The sequence below is a fragment of the Vulpes lagopus genome, chromosome 3 (assembly GCF_018345385.1).
Source record: "Vulpes lagopus strain Blue_001 chromosome 3, ASM1834538v1, whole genome shotgun sequence".
NCBI lineage: Eukaryota > Metazoa > Chordata > Mammalia > Carnivora > Canidae > Vulpes > Vulpes lagopus.
Genome location: NC_054826.1, coordinates 22,465,522 through 22,484,372, shown reverse-complemented (window position 1 = coordinate 22,484,372; position 18,851 = coordinate 22,465,522). Strand labels below are relative to the sequence as shown.

General features: G+C 35.2%; 1 protein-coding gene across 1 annotated transcript in view; it reads left to right on the top strand.

Annotated features, from left to right (window-relative positions):
- Positions 1–18,242, top strand: part of FGF10 (fibroblast growth factor 10) — a 79,770-nt gene extending 61,528 nt beyond the window's left edge. Inside the window, exons 2-3 of the mRNA XM_041750795.1 lie at positions 11,392–11,495; positions 15,292–18,242. Of these exons, the coding sequence (XP_041606729.1) occupies positions 11,392–11,495; positions 15,292–15,489 (302 nt within the window). The 3' untranslated portion in view covers positions 15,490–18,242. The remainder of the gene's footprint in view (positions 1–11,391; positions 11,496–15,291) is intronic.
- The last annotated feature ends 609 nt before the right edge of the window (positions 18,243–18,851 follow it).

Here is an 18,851-nt window from a genome sequence, read left to right as displayed (position 1 = left end):
TGTTGGCTTTTAAATTTTTCTTCCTTTATAAATAAAATGCAGTGGTCAAGCTCAACAAGAATGAATTATTATTTCTGGGTAATGAACAAGATAAATTAATCTATAAAACATTAAATAGATAAAACATTTTTGCCTTGTTGCCAACAGTTTGTAAATGTTTGTAGGAGCCTCATGGTGTAGTAGAAAGAACATGGACTATTTCAGTCCTGAGTAATCTAGAAGTGCTTGATAAGTCTCTTTTTGTCCCTGGGTCTTCTAGTGTCATCAACTACAAAAGAGAATCAGAGATGAACCAGACACTTGTTAGATTTTGTCAAGCTCTTCTCTGACTCTACAATTTGCTAAAAACTAGTTTTTTCTTAAGCCTTAAATAATCTAAATTTTATCACTAAAGAGAGAGCCCAAGAGAGAGAGAGAGAGAGAGACTGGTTTTCTTATTTAGTAATTTTAATTGATTTTGAGGCTTTGAAATCTGTGCTTTAAATTAGATTGATCAGGAGTTTTGATTAACAGAACATTTCTCGAAATAATCTCCAATGATTTAGTGGTTTTTTTGGTGGGGGGTGAGGAAGTATAACTGGCAATCCTGCTGACACCTCCTTATATTAGATCTAATTTAGAAAGTTAGTGGACTTTTACTAGAACACAACACATTTCTAGTATATTTTGCATTCTCTATAGATTTTTCCAACAGCAAAAACATTGCAGTGATTTCCCTTACTTTTGCCAGGTTAATATTTAAAACCCTTCCTATAACATAATGGCAGATTTTCCTTCTCCCCAAGGCTCAAGGGACGAGACATAAGACACAGGAGGATGCCGTCAGTTTCTTTCCCGAAACGTGAAGTGTTGGAGGCATATTAAGTTTGAGCCAAAGTTGGGTGTGGCTAGATGCCCTGGCAAGAAACTAGGATTTCTGATTTTCTAAAATTTTTCCTGAAGAATTGGTTTTACAAAAATAAAGGAGGAAAAAAGGCAAAACTATAAATAGCTGTATGACTTTATGTACAAATATATTTGCTGCTACAGAAATAAGTTTACTTTTCAGGAAGAAATATTTTCAGTAACTATTCTTAGCCTTACCCATGGCTTTATTACCATTCAAATGAATTGTACTGGGCTTTTCTGAGGGTATCTCAAGACTCCTTTTCTAAACTCTTCTGTCTTATGTCTTATGTCATACTTCCTACCATTTATCCCACTGTACATAGGATCCACTGTCAGTTATCCTGGGTCACAGCAAATGACTCAAACATGTAAGCATTCTAGTTTGTTTGTTTTCAGATTGCTGGTGGTTGGAAGTAGGGGGTTTGATTCCCATTATTAGGGGCACATAAGCTTTTCTAGTTTTTATTTCATGCAAAATTAGCCAGACAATCTTTTCTCACTTTGCAAGTTAATTAATTTTATATCAACATTTACTGTGGACAATTCTCAAAAATTCCAAATAAAGTATCATCCTCACAAACATTTAATGTTTCTCATTATGAATATATCTCAAGAACACAAAAGGTAATATTTGAAAATATGGCACTATTACAATGTTGATAACTATTTCCTGAAATAATTCAATAAAGTCAAGTGGACAAAAGACAATCTCTGGAGAGGGAAAAAAAATAGAAATTGTCACATTTACTAAATCTATTGATCTAGCACAGTGCCATGAAGAAACACATTAAATAACTATCTGCAAATATTTGTTGACTAATGATCAACATGGAAGACTCCAGAGTGACATCTCATTTGCAATTAAAAATGCAGGAGAAAATTAATCTTTAACATATTTTAAATAATTAATTTACAGCAGACACTATTGTCCCTAAAACTGTGTTGTTAGTTTCTGATACTTTTCATGGTAGGTCACTGACAATGGTTCAATTGCAATACTGATCAATTAAATATAGCCTTAAATTGAGAAATGTTTTAGAATTTGCCACTATATTCCTCAAAAAGGCCACACTAATGACTGCACTTAAAGCATCAGTTGAAAATGTAAAAGGTCACTCTGGCCTTTAGCAAATTGTGAAAAATGCATATCTTCTTATATAGAGAGGGTAAGAATTTTCTGCTAACGTAGGTCCTGTTTCTGTCTGCAATTCTAAATGAATGTCAAGGGTATCTGAAAGAACTGTGGATGATAGAGAAACTAAATCGCTGTGTTGCATTCTGCTGAAAGGGCATCCAGAGTCTAAAATAGTACAAGGTAGACCAGAACTAGATTAATGATTAGCACACTCTGGTATCCTCTTTTAAAGGTGGTGAGATCATTCTAGAACAAGTATATGCCTTGAACTCTGGGTAGAGGATAAGGGGTCAAGTGAATCTCAACTGATCTGAAGCAATTTCTTGGCTATCAGTATAATTTTAAAGGAGCCACATGGCCCCTTAGAGTGTTGACACAATTAGCCCAAGAGAATGCATGTAAAATACTTCAGGGAGTAACTGAAGGCATTTAAGTTTCAACCAACATTTCCACACTCTTAGTGAGGGGAAGAAAATAAAGGCTATGATAATCTTATTGCAAATCTTTTTTTAAAAAAACTGCCTATAGACAGAAATGAGGTATATTTGCAGACAAGTTCTAAATCCACATGATTATAGTTAGGCAGATGCTGAGTTCTACACCTATCAAAAATACACAAAAGAAAAACCTAGCACTTCCTTCCACATTCTTTAAAATTTTTTCATTGATGTTAAGTTGCTACCATTATTTATGACTATTCCTGTTTGTGGTTCTACTTTCCTGCACGTTTCTGTTGATGCCTTTTCATATCAAAGGCCTGCTCTGTCTCTGAATCATAGAGTATAGAACATGTGTGGTCCTTGGACCAGCAGAATTGGCATTTCCTAAGAAATGGCTAGAAATTCAAATTCTCTGGCCCCACCCCAGATCTTTTAAATCAAAAATCCCAGCAATTTGTGTTTAAATAAATCCTCCAGATGATTGTGATGCATGCTCAAGTTTGAGAACCTCTGGTATGAAAACCTGGCTAACCCCCCACATCCTCATTCAGTGGACAGTAAATACCTATTGAATACCCACTGCTGCAGAGTCAACACAGTCCTGTGAGCTGTAGGCAATTAGTCCCAATTTGTAAATGGAAAGAGGAGGAAACCAAGACTCAGGAATTATAAATGACCTACTCAAGGTCATACAGCTGGTTAAGTAACAGAACTGAGATGTTAAGCCAAGTTCTTCTGCTCTTTTGGAGCTAGTTCCTTCTCATTTACACCTAAACTCCTCTATTAATTTCATCATATAAAATATAACTTTGATGTTCCCTTTAAAAATCTGTGTGTGCGTGCCTGTGAAGTTATTAGCTGCTGTGTGTGTGTGTGTGTGTGTGTGTGCACAATTCACAGACAGACAGATGGTGGGAGGGCAGGATGGAGAGAAATGAAATGGGAAAATAAGTAGGTAACCAAAAAATAAAATTAGCATCACAAATGTTGCTGTCCAGTCACTCACAATATAAACAGATATATTTGGACATTCTTCCAAGACAGTTAACTTGAAGTCTAGATGCACTTCTTGAAATTCTTGAGTCAAGCACATATGCAATCCTGAACAGGTCTGCTTAAGCTAAGAGATATGAACACAGTTCTGTTAGACCCTCAACTGTGTGCTCTCCTTTCCCAGTCAGGCTTCAAAAACCCATTCTCTTCCTGCACTCTTTGCATCCACCACTCATGGACTATTTTTTGGGACATGCACTACTTAAGAATTTGGTGACAGTTTTCTACTTCATTACCTCTGTGAAATTTTTTGAGCTCATGTAATTGTCAAGCAGACAAATACCACCAGATGCTTGTTAAAGGTGATAAGGGAGGGAGACTACTAGACGAATCAAGCTCAACTCCAACTCAGACAAAGGTGATTGAGGTTTTTAAGGGAGAACAAAGAAGGATTACAGGAAAGCGGAAAAGGTGAGAAAAAAAGAGATGAGAGTCTATGTGGAAGTGGAAAATTACAGAAGGAAGGAAGTAGGGGAATTACTGAAAATAGCATGGGAAGGTGGGTTGGGACAATGTATAATTTGCAATTGGGCAACATTGTATTTTCCTAAGTAAAGACTCAGCATGGGACGTGAGGTCACCTTTAGGAACACAACCTAGTGCAGGTGGAAGTCAGGCTTACCTTTGGTCAGGGCTCTTAGCAGAGTGTTCAGGAGATCCTTTGTGCTGTGTGAGAGTTCAGCAGTTCACATAATATGATGAGGATTCGATCAACTCTGTTTCACATTAAAGAGAAATGAAAACATTATTTGAAATATTATTAATTACTGTGATGGAAATTTAGATATTGAAAACTGCTATATGTTTTTTTCTGGACATGATCTTATAAACCTGCAATCTGTTGGACTTCCTAGTTGCAAAGTAGCATTTCACTGTCAAAAATCATGAGTGGAATCATGTTTTCAACAAATTCAAGGGTATCAATGAACTACTAGCTGAAATAATAATTGCTGTGTAATTTTTTCCACACCAGTGTCTATGAAGCAAAATTATACCCCATTAGATTGTTTGCAAATTATCACAATTTTTACAACATAGGAAATTTATTACATGTTTTATCATAGATAAAAAAGATAAAACTAATGTAGTTTGTTCTAGACATAAACCTAAATATTTTTGTTGCCCCAGAATTTTGCACCTCATTTGTGTAGAACATCACTCTCTGAAATGTAATGGAGAACCTATCAAAAAGAGATTCTGGGATTTCTACACAAAACCTCATATGTCCTGTACTCAGAAAAAAACACCACCAAGCCTTGCCCATAATTTTGACTCAATTCTAACCAGATTTCATATTAATTCATCAGCTTATTTTAATGGAGGTATTCAGAAGTACTTTAGGGCATTCTACTTTCATAACAGAGGAAGTCATTAGCGATAATATTGATTTCCCCGAGTCATCAAGAAAAACATTACTTTTTTATTAGTAATCTCCATATATGAACAAGGAAGTAAGTGAACCTGGAGATGAAGGTGCCAAATTACTTTTTAGATAAATAACATCCAAGAAGCTGTAAAACTTTCATTACCTAGAAAATTAATCTATATGGAAATTAATCGCTTTGAGTTGACTAATCAGTGTGCTTCTCTAAAATACTTTTGAAATCTAAAACTCAAGTGTTTGCTATAGTATGGAGGAGTATTCAAAATAGGTAAAATGGTCTTTATCATTGCCTTTTTTATTTTGCTATATTCAACTTTATTCAACAAAGCCTTATTTAATGGAAAGAGAATGGGCCTTGGATCCGAATACCAAATCTGCCATACCCTAGGTGAATGTATGTTCTCCAATTTATTTAATTTCTCCAAGGCCCAATTTCAACATGTACAGAATATAATGCTTACTTGATATATTTTGTGAGACTCAGATATGAATATTAAATATATGATACATGATAGTCACTCTGTACCATTCTTGATTTTTGTGCTATTACTGTCTTTCAATTCAACTTACCCCAATTGGTGCTTTCTTAACCAAGAATGTTGTCTTGAGAACTTACACTCTAGATAGCCTTTCTGATCCAGGTTTTATTTTATTTATTTTTTATTTTTTATTTTTTTGATCCAGGTTTTAGATCCCTTTTCTCACAATTTTAATAATGAATAGTTGAAGATATATACACATATTATTTAGAAAATTTAAAACAGCTTCAGATTTCTGTTGATTACTTATAAATAACAAATATTTATATTTTGTAATTCACTGACTTTTCCTTTGAAGTATATTCATTTGGGCATTTCTTTCTCTTTTCTTATCTTTAAAATCTTTTTTTAAAGATTTTATTTATTTATTCATGAGAGGCACAGAGAGAGAGAGGCAGAGACATAGGCAGAGGGAGAAGCAGGCTCTCCCCGGGAACCCTGATGTGGGACTCGATCCTGGGACCCTGGGACCATGACCTGAGCCAAAGGCAAATGCTCAATGGCTGAGCCACCCAGGTGCCCCCTCATTTGGGCATTTACATTTACTTTCATTTTCATTTTATTTGGACATAGAGTTATTATCTTAAGGTTTTACTAATTTGACCTTACTATCAAAAGAAAAAAGATTCTGTATTTAATGAGTCCTGAGTTTCTTTTTCTCAGCCATTTGCTGGACTGATCATTCAGTAATTCATTCAATATAATAATTCATTCAGTAAAAATATATTGAGCACATATCATGAAATATGTATGTATACCCTGTTCTAATAAAAAAAATACCACTGCAATTGCTATGGTTCTTTTAGAAAGATACATGCTTAAGGGAGTATGACCTATGTGATTCTCAAGACTACCTTTGGAGCCACGTAGGCCTACACTTTAGAGTATGGCCACATAATCTCTGAGGTATATAGTATAGATGTGATAAAAACTCTGGGGGGTTTCATAGGCTTCTTTGTATTAGGATATAATATAATTTATTTGAGACACTTGACAACAATTCATGAGAATGAGATTTAGCTTAGAGAAGTTAGGATTTGTGTATTACATTATACTAATCATATGTATATGTTTCAGGACATTAACTAAAACTATCAAACTATATAGCATAATTTTGAGTAAAATGTTTAGAGCAAAATAACAGACATGACTAATTCTGAATTCATGAAGCTCTGACACCTATTGAACTGCTTCCAAATTTCACAACAAAGTTTTTGGAAAGTACATTCCTCACCGAGAGCACTGCATTGAGTAGCATTGCTACTCAATGAAGTATGATCTATACTTTTACTGAATAGTCCCCACAAAGTACAATTGGTGGGGAGAGCCAACCATGGCTCAAATACACACTAAATCTTTTTGCTTCCCCCAGGCCTTTCTTTCCTCACTCATTTTTCTCTGAATAGACTATTCCTCTCGACTTCCCAAATTCTCACCTACTAAAATCCTACCCCTAAAAGGTTCACTTCCAACATCAACCATCTTCTTCAAGACAACTTTACTATTTAAAATGAAGACAATGTATTTTCTCTCTCATGTACCTCTAAAATATTTTTAAAAAAGATTTTATTTATTTATTCATAAGAGACATAGAGAGAGAGAGAGGCAGAGACACAGGCAGAGGGAGAAGCAGACTCCATGCAGGGAGCCGGATGTGGGACTCGATCCCAGGTCTCCAGTATCACACCCTGGGCTGAAGGCAGCGCTAAGCTGCTTAGCCACCCGGGCTGCCCCTAAAATATTTTCTTTGTATTGTAATTACTTTCATTATATGTGTCCTTATTTTACCCAGTCTTAAAACTCCTTGAAGGTAACGACTGTGTTTTGTTTGTCTTTGATTCCTCCATAGTAAGAGCTAATACAAATCCTACACCATGGCACTTACTACATATTAGTCAAATGAATTTACTCAGAGAATCTCTAGTGTGTGTGTATAGAGAGAGAATATACATATATACATATACAGAGAATATGTATGTACATATATATACGTATACAGAGAACCTCTAGTGTGTATGTATGTCTGATAGATGATAGATAGATAGATAGATAGATAGATAGATAGATAGATAGATAGATATAGAGAGATAGATACATTCTGTTTAGGATGGGATTTTGCATTTGTTTTTTACATCTAGCTTTCCCCACCTATATCCATTGTATTAAGGTTTTACTTGCCTTTTACTTTCTCCTGTTATGTCCATAAAAATATATTTAAGGAGAAAGTTACCATGCTGGCCAACAGTTTGTTTATTCTAATAGGCCCAAAAGAGAAGTATTCTTGGTGCAGTGATTGCTGGGGAGAAAATGGGTCAGATGCTTTTCTTCTGGAGAAGGATAAGAAGTATAAACTGAGAAAGAAACTTGTGAATGGCCCTCCTCAGATTAACTACTCAGTGATTCATCAAAACATAACTCATGCCTTGGCAAGTTAAAAGAAAAGATGATTTACATGAAAATTGTGATTTCTAGGTTATTAACATTTGAAGTTTATCAGTTTGCAGAATCCTCCCCACTACTATGCTGATGATGAATTTGTAGGTAGAATGTACCCATTAATATGAGCTGATTTATGTCACAATCACTTGTAATTTTGATAATCAATCTTTATTATTTAGGTTGTCAAATATAATTCAAAATAAACTTTATAGATTGCTATTATATACTTAAATGAATTCACAAAATATTGGCTTTTTCTAATGTTTTTTAAAGTTATATGTTTTTAGGTAAAATACTTCCTTTCTCCAAAATTGTCCATACAAGATGGTTGATACCTTGAGTGTATCTTAACTTCCTAACCTCCCATCTCATGAATTCCTTCCTTGTTCCTTGTTCTCTAGTTGGTAAATCAAACATGATTTTTCTAAAAATATCATACTATTTCACCTTAATGCTTTTGTTCATGTCTTCTCACCTTTCCCCTGGATGCTTCTTATTCAACCTTCAAAACTCAAGTTAAGTCTCCTCTCCAAATCATAAGTCTGCCTTAGAGTCCCAGCCAATATGAACTACTTTTATTTTCGCTTCTTTTGCGTTTCATCTTAGCTCTTACTATCACTTAATTTGTTTTATTGCAATTCTCTGTGTATTTGTCTTTTACTCTCAATACAGCATAGATTTTGCTTAAGGAAAGCCATAACTTACTTGACTTTATGTTCCCATTTCCCAAAAGAATGCCCTTCTCCTCAGAGGTCTTCCTATGTGTTTGAATTAAACTGTTCAAAAGCTCTTAAATAGATTTAGAATACCACCTGGCATATTCATCTTTTAAGAGACATCAAAACTGATGTGGTTAAAACTTAATGTAAGTAATAGAATTTCACTACAAGAGTATGTCTTTAAAGTTAGAAAATATCTGACTTATATGAATGGGAAATATAATTTATGTTCCTTTCATTAATGATACAATTTTCAGGTGTTAGTTTTTTTGAGCAACAAAACCTTATAACTTTTGAGATAATTGTAGATTCACATAGGTTGTAAAAAAAATATAGAGAAATCTGTATATCTTTCACTTACTTTCCGATAGGATGTCATCCTTTAATTGGCACTTAAATTTGGATCAAAGTATACAATACTAAGTTATTAGTCCAACAACATTGAGTAAAATTCTGGTTCTCCTTTTCAAAAATACTTTTATAAGCAAACTTGATCATCCTTACCAAAAAACAGAGAATACTCAATAGATTACTTATGAAAAATGTGCAAACCCACTACACTTAAGCCCCTCAGAGTTACTTTAACATTAATAGATGCTTATAATAAAGACAGTCATTGTTCATTAGGGAAAAGTTATCAGATTATAATTTACTGACATAACTGAAAATTCTTTGCAGAATTTGAAAAAAACCTTAAGTCGTCTAGGTCTTCCCACTTTCTATTTTGAAGCATAGTGAACATTTTCACACTAGTCTTAACTGGTTGCAGAGTGGGAAAATGGTTGATCAATTGATGAATTCTTTGAATATTGAGTTCCTATTTGTGCAAAGCAGAAAAAACGAGAGGTTTCTAAGCTAAATATGATAGATCATGTGCAGTGCATTCTCAGGAATAACTGGTCAAGGATTTAGTAACATTTGTATCACGTTTTTCCTTTTGTCAGCTCAGTCTCTTATCATCTAGTTTAATCCCATTACTTTTTATTCATCTTCAAAAATCCTGCTTTTATTCTTTGCTAAAATCATCCTTCAATCTTTTCATTCTAACAATTTCCAGTTACAAAAGCGTACATAGGGAACACCTTGCAATTTACTGACAGTGTTTGTTTCTTAAGGAAAGTAAACACCAACCTAAATATTTTGCCCCAGGATTGAACCTCCTGCTTTGCTCTACTATATCTTCTGTTTGTGACATAAAGTATATGAGACTCCTTTCCCTGATACTTAGACATTTTACTTTGTAGCATGCCTATAAAGGCTATTCTCTTTGATGAGTCATTTTGTCAGATGGTTTTCCAACAGGATTCCACGTTGGAGAATGGGAAAGGGTGGGGAGATGATGGAGAGGCAAATAGACACAGAGAGCATAACAGTCTAAAAGCCAGAAGCTTTGGTGTTGAATCCATCACTTTATCATCTTGTATATATCAGCTATATGATCTCATATCCTCCATTTTTTTCATCTGTAATTAAGAATAGCAATACCATCTTAGAGGACTGTTGTAAGAATTAAGGAAATAAACTACAAGAAAGTGTTTTAAAATATGCATATAAGGGATCCCTGGGTGGATTGCTTAGCGGTTGAGTGCCTGCCTTCAGCCCAGGGCATAATCCTGGAGTCCTGGGATCGAGTCCCACATCAGGCTCCCTGTATGGATCCTGCTTCTCCCTCTGCTTGTGTCTCTGCCTCTCTCTCTCTCTCTGTGTCTCTCATGAAGAAATAAATAAAATATTTAAAAACAAATAAATATGCATATAAATGGATCTATTTGTTTGTGCCTTGGGGGTAAGGGCGATATTGAATGCTCTCCCTAGAGTTACCTACAGTTTTCAGAGAAAATTACCTTTGGATGCACCAACCAAAATGTGTGTATTTGGGGAAAAGGGCTCCTGTCTATCAGTTACAATTTCCCTCAGTTTTCCATTCTTTCTAGGGGAAAAAAAAGCCTTTAAAAATGCTGATGCATACTGGATATTCTCCCAAACCAGAGTTACGATTTTGCTATTTTAAAGACAATGTGGATGTTGGGATTAGTCTTTCTGTATCACAGAATGTCAACACATTTTCCAAAACTGAATTTATCAGTTAAATGTAGCCAAGAGATTTAGTTTATCTAAGTGCCCTACAAAGGAGAAATAGTTTACCACTGTTTTTACAGATTGAGGCAAATCTGACATATTATTGACATATGCTATGGATTTAATTTAATACCATAGTACAGATGTGTGCTCTGATAAGTTTTTGTGAAATCTAGGCTAAGATAGAGTTGTTTCAATATTTATGGGGTTGAAAATGCAGAGTTAGCAAAGGAAGCATTTTAATTAAAACAATATTTTGCCTTATATGCTCACAGTAAAATATAGGCCAATTCTTTTAAAGACTAACTACTTGTTTAAATATAGTTATTGGGTTTTTAGGCACATTGAAATAGATTTGGGTTTTTTTCCAATTTTAAAATTTTTTAGTTATTCTTTTTCAAGGATTTATTTATTTATTTGAGAAAGAGAGGGGAGGGGAGAGGCAGAGGAAGAGGGTAAAAGAGAATCTCAAGCAGACTCCCTGCTGAGTGCAGAGCCTGACACCAGGCTCCATCTCACAACCCTGAGATCATGACCTGAGCTGAAACCAAGAGTTGTTTGCTTACCTGACTAAGCCACCCAGCTACCCCCAGTTTTTTAAATCTACTGATTTTAGAACTACCAGAAATTCAAACTCAATAGTTCTGAATTTTCTTTCTTTCACTTAAATGTATATAACCCTTCAAGTTTAGCTTTTTTTTATTGTATGTTTTAGGTATCCTGGAGATAACTTCAGTGGAAATCGGAGTCGTTGCCGTCAAAGCCATTAACAGCAACTATTATTTAGCCATGAACAAGAAGGGGAAACTCTATGGCTCAGTAAGTATTCTGCTTTAATTTTCCAAGTCCACTGCAGTAAATCATTACCACAGTTTTGGAATGTTTCCCCCCAGACACTGAAGAGCTTTGTTATCATTCTATTGCTAGTAAATAGAGCCACAGTAGGCTGGTCACCAGAGTTTCAAGGGCTGGCAAAGCAGCTCTCACAATTCTGTAATTTCCTCTGTTGTTCACCCATCAGTCTACCACACACGCTGTTGCTGGCTTTCGTCCGTCAATGCTCTGAACTGTTAACGGGTCATACTCTCACGGAAGCATCTGGTCAGATTGGCACGGGTGCTGCAGACGACTTGTAGAAGAATCATTGAAAACAAAGATCTTAAATTGAGTAGGAAACCATACACTGTGTGTATTTTAGAGGTTAAGATAAAACAGGGCTTCAAATTTTGTATTCTATTAAAATATGAGATGGGGAGACAGAGTAAGAAATTCACCATTTATGTGCCTTCAATCAACTCCATAATTTTATTTATGTAGACAATAGTCACTAATTCATTGATGTAGTTGGTATCCAGCTGACACTTTGAGTACATACATCTCTGTGTTTTATAGCAAATATTAAGGAATATCACTTCAAAATGTGTAAAAAACCTTATTTTGTTGATTAGCATAAGAACAATTGCACTGCCTGCCTAGAGCCAGCAGCTCCCAAACTTGATCACAATCACTGAAAAGATTAAAACACACTTCTAGATTTTCTGATACATTAAAGCTGTGATAAGACCTAAGAATGTGCATTTCTAACGAGGTCCCAGGAATTTCTGATGCAACACTTTGATAACCCAAACTGAGAACCACTGGTCTGATTATAGAATAGTCATGTATTTCTTTTGTATCAGGTCCACTCATAAGTGGGGAGCTAGGCACCCACACTGTGGGCCAGTCCCTCTGTCTAGCATAACTGCATTTTGCATGGCAGGGGAGGAAGGTGGTTAAAGGAATTTCAGTTAAATTTTTCCATTATATGCAGTTCTGCTCATGAGCCCAGAAATGTAATGGGCCATTTTAAAAAGTGGTGCCAGTCAGGGTTCACATTATAATCACTTCTGAAGCATTTTTAATTTATTTTCTTGAATGTACATGCCTGAATCCCTCCTTAATCTACTATTATCAGAATTACTGGGTAAGAGAACTGAGTTTATATTCTTTGCAGAGATACTAATATACTTAGTCAAAAACCAAAGCTTTAAAGTAAAGCCAGATCACACAATCTAGATCAAGAGAAAAAGGGTAAATAATTTTAATTGCAATAAAAGATTGAAATAACTTTTAATTGATAAAGTGTATGTTTTTTAAAAGGTGACATCAAAGAGAAATGGAGAATTCTTAAATGAACTGTGTCAGAAAAATATTTAATACTTCTCTTACTTCCCTACCTTTTTCTTCTATCCCAGCATAGCTCGCATACTGTGCCTATGCTTCTTACTGAACTCTAAGATGTGTGAATTCTTTCATCCCATTTCTATATCTAAAATAGATACCTACTGCTTTCTATCATAGCATTCCTTTTTAGTTATCTGCAATGAGTTTTATCAGAAATTCTCTCATTAATGTGTCTGTTGTTGACTCTCTTCCCCTAATATATTGTGAACTTAAATTGGGCAGAGGCTTCCTTGTCCCACACTATACCCTCAGCACTCAGATCCATCCAGAGCACAGAGCCCCAAGATTTTTTTTAGCTTTAATACTTATGATTCACCTAAATGCTATAAAACACATAGATTTCTAGATCCCTCCTCCAGAGATTCTGATACATTTGAGGTAAGGTATAAATATTTTTAAAAAACACCTGAGAATCGGAGTCTGCTACAGGTGTACCTCACCTTAAGAGACAGTATTTTAGGGCCACCAGGGTGCTTCAGCTGATCAAACCACTCTTGGTTTCAGCTCAGGTCATGATCTCAAGGTCATGAGATGGAGCCTGGTGTCAGGCTGCACACTCAGCTGGGAGTCTGCTAAAGATTCTCCTTCTCCTTCTGCCCCTCATCCACCCACTCACTCTCTCTCTCCTTTTCTCTCTAAAATAAATAAACCTAGAGACATTGCTCTAAAAATTTATTTGGGGGAGGAAAAATGAGTATTTACTGCTACTTCTCTATACACAGCTCTGTTGCAAATATAAAATCATCTCAAATAACCTTAATCCTTCTAGTTTCTAAACTGCACCACCCCCTTTATTAGAATGAATGTAATTATTCATGCAAAAAGCTATCTCTGCTTTGAAGCCATATAGTTTTATTTATTTATTCTTTTTGAAGCCATATAGTTTTAGACAAACTAAGATGAATAAATGGAAAAAATAGTAAGGATTTAAATTCCTTTCTAATGCAGAATTCTTTGTTACATTATAATCCTTTTTTTTTTTTTTACATTATAATCCTTATTTAAGTAACTTACCTTTTCATCTTATTTTCAACCAAATAAATCATTTGACTTTTTTTTAAATCATTTTACTGTTACACTTAAATGTTAATTTGCAGAAGATAGGCACATTGGATAAATAAATTCCAGGAAACAAAGCTTAAACCAGTAACATCAACATAAATATACCTGTTTGTGATGGTTCTGATAATGTTCAAAATGATGATCTAGCTCATAGAAACACAGATATTTAAATATATACATATTCAGGAACTGAGAATTTAGTAAAAAAAATTTTTAAATACCAAATTGAGAAAAGCTGTCCTAACTGCCCAGTAGAGGCCAGCTAAAAGATGCCTACAATGACCTTTGTTTGGATTGGAAAAGGTGGAACCAGAAGAGCAAAGACCCCAATTCCTTAGCTGCTTATTTGCTTTAGTGTGGATATGAGGGAAGAGGTACATTTCTAAAGCAAGAGTTTTGAGATTAGTGATTACTTTTCATCAATAACTCCAGGGTGAAATACTGGATTTGTGGAATGAAGGAAACATCAATTCTTGTCCCAAAGATCCCCTTAAAAACACATGGCCACTTGAAACAATGCCAAAGGACTATGGCTATAGAGTGGAATTTCCCAGGATCAAAGTCTCAGGTTTATACAATAAAGGCAGTGATAGTCACCATGCTTGTAATTTCTTTGATATGGTAATTCACAAAGCAAGGCATTCTGTGTGTCATAGTTTTCAATTATTTCTAGACCTCAGAGTAAACCTATTAAAATTCCAACTTATGGAAAACTGTAAATAATCTACAAAATGGGGAAATCTAATATTTGTAAGAAAGAACGACAGCTCCCCACCCTTCCCTGGACTCTTGTTTAGTTATCTAGAACTATCATGATCTTGCTATAAGATCTGCTTTCTTACCAGTGTGGGTATATTTATTATGGACTTATACCTAGATAAAGTTTGAAAACTTGATAAGCTCAAGTTTTTTTCTGTAATTCTATTTTCCTCATGAGACCCCTGGTCATTACTCTGAAAAAAAGGATTATACATAATGCTATTCTTTATCATTGGCATATCACAAATACTGTTCATGGAATATTTGCTTCTTGACAGTCATTCTAGTCACTTAAACCATGTCATCTTCAAAACACACCAGCTTTTTTAAAGGGCCCTAACATGTGGTTATGATGATCAATTAAAATGAATCATGAGACTTCAGACACAGATTCTGTTTATGATTATGAGTTTTAATCTTCTGTTGCTGACAGTGCACATTAAGTGCACAACTTACGTACAAATGGCAACAGCAAACAAAACTCTTGAACTGGCATTCTCTGGATGGTTTGTGTCAAATGGAATTCAGTGTCATCATCACAGGAATAAAAGATTTTATTTTTCTCTTGCAGAAAGAATTTAACAATGACTGTAAGCTGAAGGAGAGGATAGAGGAAAATGGATACAATACGTATGCATCATTTAACTGGCAGCACAATGGGAGGCAAATGTACGTGGCATTGAATGGGAAAGGAGCTCCCAGGAGAGGGCAGAAAACACGAAGGAAAAACACCTCGGCTCATTTTCTTCCAATGGTGGTCCACTCCTAGAGGAAGGTGATGCTTGTGGATACAGTGGAACCAAAGGTTCTTTTGCCGGGACTCTCTGGTATTCTTCATAAAGACAGGAGCTCAGAAGGCAAAGACACATTGCAGATGTCTGCTTGCTTGAAAAAAAGGAAGTCTTTAAAGGTGTTGTACTCACTGCTGACATACGATGTTCTTTTGATTAGTTCTGTGTCATGCCTTATAATCGAGATATAAGCAGATTAAATGGGATGGAAGTTATTCCTAAGCGAACAACATTGTGGCTGGGGTTTTTTTTTGGTGAAGTTTTTGTTTCTGTGCTTGTTTTTTAACCTCTAAGATAGAACTCAAAGGACATGGGACAATCTGTTGAATGATCTTCGGGAAAGTTATTTATGGAATACGAACTCATATCAAAGACTTTCATTGCTCATTCATTCAAGCCTAATGATTCAATGAGCAGTAAGACACGCAAGCATTTCCTGGAAAGCACTTGGGTCACATCGTATGCACAACCAAAGGAGCTTTGGGCGTGGCATCATGGAAGAGTCAGATAAGATTTTAAAAAATGTAAACATGTTAGTGTAAAACTGTTCTAACAAAACAAATAGTATGGTATGCTTGTGCATTCTGCCTTCATCCCTTTCTATTTCGTTCTAAGTTATTTATTTAATAGGATGTTAAATATCTTTTGGGGTTTTAAAGAGTATCCTCAGCAGCTGCCCTCTGATTTACCTTTTCTTTTTCTTCAGCACACCACATGCATGTTCATGACAAAGTGTTCTTAAAACTTGGCAAACACTTCAAGAATTGGAGAGGAGATAGGGAAGCAGGGTGAGAGCCCCATGTGCTATCTGTTAACTTAATATGACTTCTACAATAAGAACCATCAACAATAAATATGACAGTGCTGTGGCATGGCTTGATGAGAGATATCTGCCATCATTTAAAAACATCTATCACTCCTAAGGCTTCCTTTCATAAGAAATAGACCCAAAGGCCAAATTTTTCTCTTTTAATACACCAATGGGGCTCCAAGAATATGCTAAAAGAAGGAAAATTGTTAAATAAATTTTAGTACCTAGCCTCATTATTTACTGATTTTCTGCCATGCGTCTCAATGGTAAGTGATGAAGAGGCTGTCTGCATATATAAGAGCCTTTTATGAGTCCCACAATAGTGCATCTCCTCCAAAGGAATTATTGAGGAATCTGAAGTATAACACTCCCAGGGGCTTAAACTGAGCAAATATATCCTGGTATATGTGTAGCCATATACTGAAATCTGTTCAAGCTGTATCATCTAGTCTTTACAAAACCGAATAAAAGTTATTTTCTGTAAATTTAAAGAGCTTTGGAAGATTCCATCATGTAACCATATCAAAATTCATTTTGTTAGAGCAGGTATAGGAAACAATACATAAGAGTATACCAGTCATCATCACATTGTATTCCACTAAATAAATACATAAGCCTTATTTGCAGTGTCTGTAGTGATTTTTTTAAAAGTGTAGAAAAATACTATTTGTTTTAAATACTTTGATAACTATAAGATTATATTGATGCTGCAGTTTTATCTTCATATTTCTTGTTTTGAAAAGGTCTGTTTATTTTTACTGTTTGGATACAGTATATTGGTACAAGGGAAAGACTCACTAAATGTGTCTTTTTACTAAAGTTTAACTTCTAGAAAGGCTGGTGTTTTGTGATCCTCTCTTATAACTTAATTGTGTCAATGCTTAACCAGTGCTTCCAGTTAATCTGTTATTTAAGAATTAGCTTTATTAGGAAACTTTCCCATAAAGTAATCCCATAAAAGGTCTTATTTTTTCATTCCTTAAAAAAGTTGGGATTTCAAAAGATATGCATTTGAGGCAGAGAGTTTTGGCTTATGGCTAAAGTTGCGTTTTGTGGCACTTGGCTTCCAACTTGCTTCTTAACAAATCAGATTCTAAAAATGTTTAATTTTTGTGGTTGGAATCTGTATGTGAAAATATAATTGGTAACTGAATCTGAGAGCTATAATGTAATGTATTGCTATCAGAACTAGATTACCTTTGTTCTTTCATTTTAAAATAATAATTGCACCTGACACATGAATACAGACCACCCAAAACCAAAATTAAATGCTTGGTGAGACAAATATAGGATTAGATGACTGCACGAACAGCAAACAGGGCACAAACTGGATTCGTATTTCATGTAGCCATTTAGATTGCTAAGGAGACTATGTGTAAACAGGCATCAATATCAGACTCCAAACACTAAAACAGCTTCTAGCAAAATGTATCAAAGCTTGCAGAAGCCAAAAATAGAAAACATCACCCTCACCTCCCCCTCCCAACACACACGTGTGCAAGTGTGCTCGCACTTGGGTGCACACAGACACACACACACACACACAGAGAGATAGAGACAGAAACAGAAAGGAGATTCTCCTGAATTTAAAAATGGCATCTTTGCTTGATATTGAGATAGAATTCTGGTCACCTTTGTAGTTGGATTGTGCTACTGAAGAAAAAGCAATTCCAGCCCTGAATATTGTATATTAAAAAATAAATCATCATGATTTTGGGAGCTCAGTCTCTGCGGGAAGTGTGGCCCCTAGCCATGATGTCAAGGTGAGTTGGCCATAAATGTGTGTCCATCTGAGTGCTGGTACTAAGGAGACTCCTCATAAAGATATAAAATCCCTCCCTCTTCCTACCTCCCAAAAGGCTGAACAGTGTATAGTATGTTACATTTCAATAAATCAATAAAAATGCTGGGAAAAGAAAATAAAAATATTGTCCTTGTTTGTTTTATTAGCCTATACCTAACTATACCTGGTACTAAAAAGAGAAGCTCAAGTGTTCTACGCATGGCAGGAGGTGGTTAAATGCCCCACAGTCCCAAACAACAACAAAAGAAAAAAAAATCACTGAAACATTTGTAAGTTTTCTTTAATGTTTCACATGTGTGAGTCAGCTATCCTTCCTCTAATAACAACCAAATGCTTTAGATTTTTCCTAAGGATTCAGGTCCACCTAGTTTACACAGTGGATAAAGAAGGATGAATTGAAAACAAGGATGGCTTGTGAAACAATGAAAGACGTTTGGAGGAAAGCCAGTAGGCTGCAAACTCTGATTTCAAGAGAGAGTAGGCCAGTGGATTTGATTTGAAAAGTAGAGAGAGAAAAGGATAAAGTTGGGTCCAGGGCTCAAGCAAGGTTATGGCCACCATCTAAATTCATCAGCATTAATGCTGCACAGTTCCAATAATTTGGAAGTCATTAATTCAGGATTTATGACTATTCAGCCAAAATGAAATTTTACCTTTTCCTTATCAGTGAAAGCTTTAGCTGTTCCAAACTTTGTTTAAGTAAAGATATCTGTAGGAAACTCTGA